The following is an 11142-nucleotide window of genomic DNA, read 5'->3' on the forward strand; positions in this document are numbered from 1 at the left end:
TAATACCGGTTACAAGTAGTGGCTTATTAATTCATTTATTTCTATGTAAATTATTGTAGCTTATATTGCATGACTAAAATGTATATATGATGTCATGGAGGGTTGTGCAAATGTGAAATACCGATCTAGGATAAGGGTTCGGTTAATAGACGTTACAGTATGTTATGGCTATTAGGTTATTTTGATTTTTAGGTTATGATAGGTTTTAGGTATATGAAATGTTGATTATACAAAGGAAACTCTGCCGGATTTTTTGTAGAAAAAAAATATATGATGGTTTAATTATTGATTTTAAATTATTAATATTATATGTCGTCTTATTAACGCCTCGTAATCTTTATTTGATTTTGGGGAGTTACAATTGGGGTATGACAAAAATTTATGATAGTTATGGGGGTACGGGAGTGTTTTGTTGGGTGTCCAAGATCACCCATTTATTACTCTTCAATTTAGTTATTCATATACCTTGGTGCTTTTTCTTCTTCTTCTCTTTCTCCCTCCCTCGTTTGCAGGCCAGGTAGGATCATCAGATTGTCTTATTTATTTATTTTGTAAAAAAGTGCAAAGGTATTCAAACTAAACCTTAATTTTTAACATTTCAAATATGTTAAGATTCATATGTTTATTTGTTTTAGATCTAATTTCGGTTTTGCAGTTGGGTTTAAAAATGGGGGAATTAAATTTTGATGAGTTACCGCTATCAGTATTACTTGAACAAACGTTAAAAATACATACCACGACATCTAATTCCATTGTCAACAAGGTTCTGTAGGACATGTCGAAAAAAGGTGTGGAAGTTATGCACAAGTGTGAGGATATGGTAAATAAACTTGAGTTGTTTTATGCTAATGAGACTAAAGAAGATGTTGCTACCACTAATCTCAAGTGTATCCTGGTAATCATTTATTTATTTATTTTTACTTTAGTTTTGCAAGTGTGTGGTTGTTTGTTATTTTCATTTATACGAAGAGTTAAATGAAATATTTGCGTTCAAATTGTTTTTAGGAATTATAGAGAAAATTCTAATAGTTTTTTTCACCTAGCGACCCGAATTAGAAAATACGAAGCTAAATGCTCTGTTTGGTTCGCTGGACCTGAATGTAATTTGCAAAAAAATGCAAATACATCTTATTGCAATGTACTTCATTTACATTTAATTTGCTTGGTTCACCCTTTGCAAATGGATGCAAAATAAGCATTTTGTGATTGGTTCACTACAATGCATATAAATCAGTGCAAAATACATATTATTGCGTTCTATTTTTTATCACTCATTCAAATTTTGTGATTGAATTGGTTCACATTTTGAGTAAACAAAATAATTCTATGCACATGAACATTGGATCACTAATTACTTAAAAAAAATGAAATAACAACAATTTTATAACGAATAAACAAATATTTGAAGAATGTAATTCAAAGAATCTAAGCATTGAAGGACACATTTGTTAAAATCCTAGCTTAAGCACACAAAAAAAAAGGGAAAAAAACTACTAAACCTATCTATTTACATATCCAACAAATTTATTTCTAAACTCCCAACTAAAAAATAAAAACAGGAAATCAAATATCTCCAATTAGATCACGAAGTTCCTCTACCATTTCCTGTTTGAGCTCCAAATCTCCGCCTAAGAAGATTTCTTTCTCAATGGGGTTCCTCATTAGGATTGTGTAAGCCTTCCTTAAGTATCGTTTAGTAAAACCTTCAATCTTCATAACTTGCTCACAAACATACTCCGCACGAGCTGCAGGATCAACAACTTTTTTAAGATCACCTATTGCACCTGTCATATCTTGAACAATCTCTTTCACTTCATCAACCACTCTCACTTTCTTACCATGTGGCCTTTTCTCCTCTGACATGGCCGAGGCCTTTCGTTTTTCAGTACCATTTTTTGTTTCACCTTCTCCTAAACCAGCGGAATCATTTTCTTCATTTACAACATTCAAGTCAGGCACACTATCCATATGGGTTAGATCAACAGAGTCTCTGCCTCCAATTGAGTAGGATCCCGATGTGTATGTGTTACCAAAGATGATAGCCAAGTGATCAAGAGGCCACTTTGGCCCCCTATCGCGAAATCCCTTATACTTTTCATTTGATTTCTACAAAAAAAAAAGACTAATAAATAAATAAATAAAATGATAAACTTACGCGTTATAGTAAAAATGTCAAGTAACTGCGAGAAGACATCATACCATTTGGACTCATTAGACTAATACTAAGGAGTTCATGCTGACCATTATAAACAGCCTAGGTGAATCTCACATGCAAAAACAGCAGGAACACAAAACTGTAGCACTCCAGATAGAAAATATATTTCTTATAACCAATTATCTCCCAAAACGTGAAAAGCTATTTAACAAGTGAATAAAACTACTGAACACAACCTCCCAAACAGATAGAATACAGTGCTCATTTTCCCATAATAAATTTCCAATAGTGCCTCCTAATTATACATATATGATAAAAAATCCACTGAAATCCTAAAGATAAATATGCAACTTTGAAAAAAAAAAATCTCATACAACGACTACACCAAAACCACATCCTATGAGCTGAAAAGACATCTTCCCCTACTCAACTTTAACCAAAGTAAAGCTTCTGATAACTCGAGCATCTCCAAATCTGCTCTCAGTCAATATCCACTACTATGGCAGTTCAAAAGTGTTCTGTTTAAATATCATGTTCCCTTTAAGTGGGACTGCCATCTGTCTACACTACATATGAAAATATGACTAAACCATCTTCATCACCTTTCATTTAATTATTAACCTGTTTTCTTATTTTTATAGATAAAATTCACTTTACTGTTTCTTTTAGGCTATGAACCCAACTCATGGACTTCCCACGGTTGGGACAGGTCCACTACTCCACTTGCTATTAACTTGTTAAGCCAATGTCTTTCTACTTTCATCCTTTCGAATCCACCAATCCATCCAACTCAACATTCTTATGTCCAGTTCTTCACTACACTAAGTTTAACATAACATGTTTCCCAATCACCTAACATACTGTTCAACAGAGCATAAATTGCATGAATCCTATGTTACGCAACTTAATACATACATTAGTCACCTAAAAAGTGCAACTGCTCATAGTACAGTAAAACCATCTACGTGATAACGTAAAAGTACATAGGAGCATTAGATGCAGATGTTGTAACATTGAACTTCCATTTCTAATAAGCTTACTCTGTTGGATAGCATTAGTTATCCCACATGACAGACAAACAAATAAGGTCATATTGTAATGGATATTGTGTATTAGGACCAGAGTCGAGAACAATTAATATATGAACTGTTTCAGTTAACTGAGAATTTATCTGTTTCAGGAAATTGCACTCTCACCCATTTCTGGTTGCAATATGTGAACTCCCTAATTATATCTAAAGCAAATTTTAGATAGATAAATTTCAAGAAAGCTATTATTAAAAGTTTCATATTGAGTTGAAATCTTGAACCCTCCCCCCAAGTACTAGTCAGTTAACAATGATGCGAACATGAAGCACATTTCTTGAGGTCCTCAAAGCACTCCTTTACTTTGATACTTAGATAGCCTATTTTGTAAGTACATGTACATGCATCAAGGATTCAGGGCTCAGGGGACTTTTAGGTGTTGCTACGCTACACATAGCCACCAAATTCAAGTGTATTCCCCTGTTTGCAATTTCACGTTCAATATTGTATTAATCGCAAAGAAAATAATGTACTGTAGTTTCTACTACGCATTTTTGGCTATCGTATGCAATTGAAGACCAATATAACAAATGCAACTTACCGGATCAGCTAGGAGCTCAATCCAAGTTGAAGGAGGAGCTGTGATTGTTTGCTTAATTGGGTCCCAGCCGAATCCACTTCTTGATGCCAAATCAGTAAAAGAGTTGTACTTTTTCCTCATTGTACACATTTTGCTCGTGATATGAGCCTTTTCAACTTGCTCCTGAGTTTTGACCAATACTGCCAATTGGACTGATGTATACACTGCTTCATCCCAAACCCTACCATGTTTCTTGTTTTGCCTATATGCATCAAGGAAAGTTTCTGTTAGTGCAGCATCCATGGAAAAAGTCCAACTTATTTGCTTATTCTCCTTTTCAGACTTTACTTCGGGTACTTTGTCGGCCATATCTATAATATAAATTAAGCAACAAATTCACAACAATTGTACACACTGAGTGAGAGAGAGGCAAGTGCACTTAAAGAAAATATCAATTAAAATCACACATTTAATAAAGTGAAATTACAAACAAAATAATAAGTATACATAGAAGTGTGCTACCAATCTCTTATAAGACAAAAAAATAAAACAATAAAAACTATATATACTTATGCATTTCTTCCTGCATTTTTCCGTTGTTTGTAGTTTTGATAGTCAATATACATTTTGTTAGCAGTGTTGTCCCTAAATTGTAGCCATCGAGCTTGCTCAACCCTAAATGTAGGTCGTTGGCTATTACTACTTGACAGATCAACTTGCTCTTGGCTATTACAACTTGATGAAGAACCAACTTGTTGTCGAGATGCTAGGATTTCGTTGTCTGTTTCCTCAATAATCGGATCCTTTGGGTCAACACCCATTATGTGATTGTGGAGTATGAAGCACGCCATAGCTATCTTAAATTGTGACTTGTATGAATAATGGGAACGAGCTAATAACATGGGCCACCGCTTCTTCAATACTCCAAAAGCCCTCTCAATTGTGTTTCTAAGTTGCGAATGCCGTTTATTGTACAACTCTTTAAAGTTTCGAGGCTCACGATTAGTAATGTATTCACTGATGTGGTATCTTGTATTCCGATATGGAGTTAAGACCCCATGCTCATTACCATATCCTGCATCACCTAAGTAGACCTATAAAATAAAAAATCAAAGTTATTACATAGTTATTACATGTACTATAGGTAGTAACAATCAACCAAAAATATAATGTTATAGATATCTACCTGAAGGAATAACAAATGGATTAGGTCTAGTACGAGCGTTATCCAAAACTCTTTGGTCATGTGTTGTCCCTTCCCATCCAACTAGTACATGTGTGAACTTCAAGTCGAATGTGCAAGCTGCTAATGCATTTTGAGAAGAAAAGTCCTTCCTACCACTCCTAAATCTTTCTACATCCTCTTCTGGAATAGTAGCTCTAATATGAGTACCATCTAGTGCTCCCAAACAATCCTTGAAATATTGTGCATATCTAACCTCACTTACGATTACAAATGGGGTTCCTCCACCATGTATGGCTTCTCCATGGTTACCTACCAAGCATGGGTACAATTTCAAAACAGCAACAAGTACTTCATTAAATTGTCGACAAATAGTCTCTTGTGATCGGAAAAATCGACTCAACATCACACTATGCCTCACATCGTGCCCAAGATGCATTACAATGTTGAACTGATACATGCACACAAACAATTTGTATGGAAGCAATAACCAAGTGTATACTATCAGTACAGGCTTGCCAATAAAAAAAAATGTATACTATGTCCGGTAGTGACCAAATTATTTCATCACTCTGTTTTTCGTGTGGCTTTTGATTTCAGAGCTCTCTTAGCAAGAAAATTTTGTTTGTCGTGTACTTTGTATGAAAACATACTCAAAAGCTGGTAATTTAATTGAACCATTGTTGTTTGTGTGTACATAATGATTATTCCAGTCTTGGCGTCTGTCGTTTGACGGTTTGAGTACCTCGTTAGCTTATCTGGATTTGGTGTTAAACAACTAGATTCAACGTTTGTTCATCTGAAACTGCTTAATAAATACATGCTCAAAGCCTTAAACCTTTTAACCTCCAATTGACTCGGGCTGGCTTTGATAATGGGTAATCTTGCTTTGCTTAGGCCCTTTCAATGAGGAAAGCAGGCTTGTCAGGCCCGAGTTTTTGTTGGTAGGGCTTTGTTGGAGGGGACCGTGCATTTTGCTTTGGGTCGAGAATATTAGAAACAACTGCCTGAAGGAATAACAAATGGATTAGGTCTAGTACGAGCGTTATCCAAAACTCTTTGGTCATGTGCTACCCCTTCCCATCCAACTAGTACATATGTGAACTTCAAGTTGAATGAGCAAGCTGCTAATGCATTTTGAGAAGTAAAGTCCTTCCTACCACTCCTAAATCTTTCTACATCCTCTTCTGGAATAGTAGCTCTAATATGAGTACCATTTAGTGCTCCCAAACAATCCTTGAAATATTGTGCATATCTAACATCACTTACGATTACAGATGGGGTTCCTCCACCATGTATGGCTTCTCCATGGTTAGCTACCAAGCATGGGTACAATTTCAAAACAAAGAACAAGTACTTCATTAAATTGTCGACAAATAGTCTTTTGTGATCGAAAAAATCGACCGGACATCACACTATGCCTCACATCATGCCCAAGTAAATGTAGGAATCTCATTAGTATTTCCTCAAAACCCGACAATTTTAGGTGTCTTCCAAAAGACCTTTTTCCCTAACCAACAAACATAGTTGATGGAATGACTCCATTCCCATTCATAAATTTTTTACGACACTTTTCATCTTATATATGATCGAAGTCGATATATGTATTTCGTTTCTCGCAACATGACCTAACATAAGGTTCTCTTGGTAAGTTAAAAGAAAAGTATGCAGTAAATATTGTTGCTACATGTGCAACGCTTGCACAAGTGACAGCAACAACCTCTCTAATTCGCTCCTCATCTTCATAATTATCCATAACTTCTATACTATTGTCTGCCATTACAAAAATTTGGTCAAGGAGCTAGCTTAAAATTCACAAACTATATCATTTGAGTTAATACTCGCAACATTTAAACACTGTAACAATGATTATAATATCAACAGTATAGTATAAGCTAGAAAAAAACAATCGAGCAACTAATCCTTTCTTATTGTATTAAATGCATTAAAATAATACATGGCTTAGACATTCAGAAATTACATACTAACAACAATGGCACTTTATGTACATTGATTGCCTACTAGCCTTGCTCGGAAGACATTCAGCAAATGACATTAAGAAGTAAAGAATGTTGACTAGTCGTAAACTCGACCCTCAAGAAATGGCATAAATAAAGAAATATGTACTATTTACTATACTTACATTGAAACCATCGGCAAATTACAGTAAGAAATAAAGAATACTTACTAATCTTATCCCAAGACCTTCAGTTTCTAACTAATAATATATAATCAACCCCATTTCCAAAAAGTTTTCATTAATTATAACTAGTTAAGATTATGTGATTTTCATTTTATGAGAGTAAAACAAAACCCATAGAGATCAAAGAAATTGGGGGGAAACAACACGTACATAAAAGCTTAGCTATTAAAACAAGTTGTTCAATCAGAGAGAAATATAGAAAGAAGAAGAAGAAGAAGAAGAAGGTGAAGGGAAAGGACTTACCTTTTCAGCAGCCAACAACACTAATGGAACCAAAACAATAGCTAAGAGAGAAGAAATTAATAAACTAGGAGATGGAGGTGTTTCTGTTTAGATAGAGTTGCCAGTATAGAGAAACAGTTTTATGAGTTGGGAGAGACTGAGAGATCGTGCAAATGGATGCGATGGTTTTTGGGTTGCAAATGAGTGTTGTGGGAGCTATTTATACGCGGGAAGTGGAGGAACCAATTTGTTGCAACGGGCTATATGCAATAGTGGGCCAAACACTTGGAAATTGGTAGTTACTGGGAGATGGGTGTAAATGCATCCCATTACGTTGAACCAAACAGAGCATAGAGGCTTGAATTATAGATTTATAGAACAGTTTTAACGTTACTCCAGTTTTCTATTTTGCCATTTACCGTTAGCTCACATGAAGTAATACCTAGGATTTCGGATTATTGATTTGGAGGAAGTTCAAGGACTGTGATGGTACCTGTTTCATGAAGTTTCTACTAAAAGTTGGATTTTTGGTGAGTTGAAAGAAATTTTATGTATGAGCTTTGGTGGAGCCACTTCCTATATGGAGTTGGTTCAGATTGTGTTCGTGATCCACAACGTATGAAATATGGTTGGATGAGTTTAGTTTTGTAGAGTCTTCTTTAGTAGCGAAACTTCATGATTACATTGGTTCCAAATAGTTATATTCAATTATATAGCAGGTGGAATGACTACTACAATGCCCCCCCAATTTGGATTCAACTCAAACTATTGAAACTACATGTGGGTATGTCTGGGTAGAATGAAATAATAAGAACAAGAAAGTGGATGGGCAACCTTCAAAAAAGTAATTGCAAAGAGAAGGCAAAGAAAACAGTTGAATGAGTATTGTTTGTATATTGAACAATGAAAACTCTACTTTGCATAAACCAAATAATCAATTTCTTTGAAATTTCCATTAAAAATGTAGTTTGCTCTACTTAACGAGAACTCTACTTAATATATGAAAAGTGGTCTCCTCATTTGTACTTGTACTAACATCTCGATCTATTTGCTCTTTTTGGTTTTATACTAGGAAAAATAATAGGATTTTGCTCTTCTTAGTTTATATAAGATAACCCCATCTTCATATTACATACTCAGAATTCAACCAGTTCCATTCCAGATATGGTTTTTCAACGAAAAGAGCATTAACATCCATAATCTCACTGATCCTGTCTGGTCGCTGGTGTAATTGATCACAAAGACTGAGAACTTTTTCCGGAACAATTGTTTGCAATTGGTAAAACATAACTAACATTTTTAGTGGTTGTATGAAGTGCTAAAATGGATTTCGACAAAATGAAATGAATATAAACTAAAAATTAGAACATACTACATTCTGACAAAACACCGTAAAGTGAAATTACACCGCACAGTCTGCAAAATTATATTGTTGAACACTTGAATCTTGCTGACTTATTACCAACTGACAATACTCTTAGTATAAAATACATGTTCACGGCGCAGCCGTTCGCTCTTGGATAGGGATGCAATCTCGTTCAGTTCCTGTTTCTTGACGTCATATAAGTAAACCTCAGAAACACAGGTGTATTAGTTACCGCTAGTATATGGTCCATATATTGGTAAACTTGTCATCTAAAACAAATGTGTCAATACGGAAAGGATACACATTTGTCAGACACAATGAACCATTGCACTCTGACAACTGGAAGGGCAATATTCAGAGTATTTTCTAATGTACCATTGTTCGATGACATAGACCTTGTATTTTCTAATGGACACGTCGTAAACCAAAGCATATTCAGAGTATCTAGAAAACCAATATTTTCCTTTCAAATGAGGTAGAGTTTTGAACTGTCGTGTTGCAGGATTATATACTGAGAGAATTACATTGTCGCGTTTAATGTTCTTAAATAACAGTAAACCATTGCAAGAGGATTTTAAGGTTACCTCTTGAAGTTGATCTTCTAGTAAAGGCAATTGCAAAATCTCTGCTTTCTTGTTTTGCTCTTGTGTACTGATGGACAAAAAGTTTTTTGACATATTCGCGCTGTTGAAATAGGGGACGATAATCCGTGATGGAGAACAACCAAGATGCGCTTTTTAGCTTTTATGAACTTGGTACTAGATATCAAATAATTCCAAAACTTGCATACAACCTTCAATCTGATGAGATTCTTCTCTAGAACTCGTAGGAGAATACCTGAGATTATTTCTTCTGGGAAGTATACATGATACATATTGTTTTTTGTAGAACAGCAGGCACACTGAATTGCGCAAACTCTAAAAGGCCAAAGTAGCTATTTGGAAAAGACAGGTCTCGTATATATAGGGATCAAGACTAATGGACCTCTCTCACCAACTAGACCATCTCACCAGGAGAACCAGTCCAATATAATGTACAGGCGATTCCTTTGATATGCTAACCTTGAATCGACAAACAGGGGAAAACTAACTAAGCAAACCACAAATTAAACAAGGATAATCATATCCTATGGTCTAGTCTTCCGGTTATTTGCCTACTATATGCAAGAAATTGACATATTATATTCTAAATGCTTCTTTTTGAGTCATAATCTCAAATTTCAGATCTCAGAAGAAACATGATATACTTTACTACTGATTTGCACAAAACTAGATGCTAATGTTTCGTATATGGGATGCAGAAATGGAAATACATATAACTTCATTGCAAAACTTCAGTAGAAGAAAAAGAATTGGTTGAATCGTGTACATTGAAGTAAAGAAAACTGACACTTGGTCAGTTTTTTCTAAAACCATTTTATCTATTTAACCTCTGACTTGCCAATGAAACTACCTCAGCGAGGGGAGTGGAAAGTGGACTTGGCATCGGAGAAGTACGACATACTGGGCAAGTAGGATGCTTCCTCAGCCATGGATCAACACACTTGAGATGGAAGAGGTGTCCACAATCAGGTAGCAGCCGAAGCATGTCGTTTCCTTTGTAATCAGCCAAGCAGATGGAACAACAAGATGCAGATGTATCCTTATTGCGGTGTTTAACTTGCGAGTAAAGGAGTTTGGGATAGCTTAATAAGGTGGCCTCATCAAGACCTTCCTCAATCACAATGGCATGATGACTAGGAACTTCATTGGCTATTTGTTGAGGCACGGGAGGCGACGGTTGAGTGCGTGTGCAGAAGTAGGATGCAAGGGTAATGGTTGTGATAAGGAGGAGGACGCCGATGGAGACACCGATGCCATATCCAAAACCACCAATTTTATTAGAAAGTAGTCCCTGATCTGAGGCAAAAGTGCCATTCATTTCCTTGGTGAAAGAAGGGAGACAGATAAGTTGTGACTGGCCAAAATTACCCAATACATGATTATTGTAGAGGTTGGTCAACCATGAATGAAGTGAAGATGCATTGTGGCTATTTAGGAATTCAAAAGTCCGGAATGTCAACGGTAACGTGATGGAAGAGTTGGATGATTGGTGAAGTATTAATGAAAAAGCAAGACATACATCTTGGAGTTCAATGGTATTATCTTATCCAAGGACCAGGGTTTTCAAGTCTGGTCCTTATTCAGAAACATAGCTGCCCACTGAATCCGACAACTACTGAATTGTCGCGAAAATAATCAGTAACTAATAAATAATGAGTCCGGATTCAGAGAGGGTACCCGCACAAGGAAACTTGTGTGGACGCACCCAATCTCGTTAGATTTCATTGGGATTGTGATGTGTTAACGTGAGGATTAACACCGTCATATTTCAGTGTTACCCGAACCAGTCTGTCACCCTCTTTTATT

The 11142-nt window shown here is 35.7% G+C and overlaps 2 protein-coding genes across 2 annotated transcripts; both read right to left on the reverse strand.

The window, feature by feature from the left end:
• Window positions 1–1365: 1365 nt before the first annotated feature.
• Window positions 1366–4016, reverse strand: LOC147483819 (uncharacterized). The gene is made up of 2 exons (XM_086581115.1): window positions 3782–4016; window positions 1366–2106 (listed from the first exon to the last, which is right to left on the reverse strand). The coding sequence occupies exons 1-2, from the start codon at window positions 3908–3910 to the stop codon at window positions 1564–1566; spliced, it is 672 nt and encodes a 223-aa protein (XP_086437241.1). The 5' UTR covers window positions 3911–4016; the 3' UTR covers window positions 1366–1563.
• Window positions 4017–10037: 6021 nt separating this feature from the next.
• LOC147483820 (RING-H2 finger protein ATL70-like) lies at window positions 10038–10907 on the reverse strand. Its single transcript, XM_086581127.1, has one exon. It carries the CDS (start codon window positions 10652–10654, stop codon window positions 10151–10153), a length of 504 nt encoding a protein of 167 aa, XP_086437253.1. The 5' UTR covers window positions 10655–10907; the 3' UTR covers window positions 10038–10150.
• Between the last annotated feature and the right edge of the window lie 235 nt (window positions 10908–11142).

Source organism: Coptis chinensis, chromosome 8, assembly GCF_015680905.1.
Source record: "Coptis chinensis isolate HL-2020 chromosome 8, ASM1568090v1, whole genome shotgun sequence".
NCBI classification, from domain to species: Eukaryota; Viridiplantae; Streptophyta; class Magnoliopsida; order Ranunculales; family Ranunculaceae; genus Coptis; species Coptis chinensis.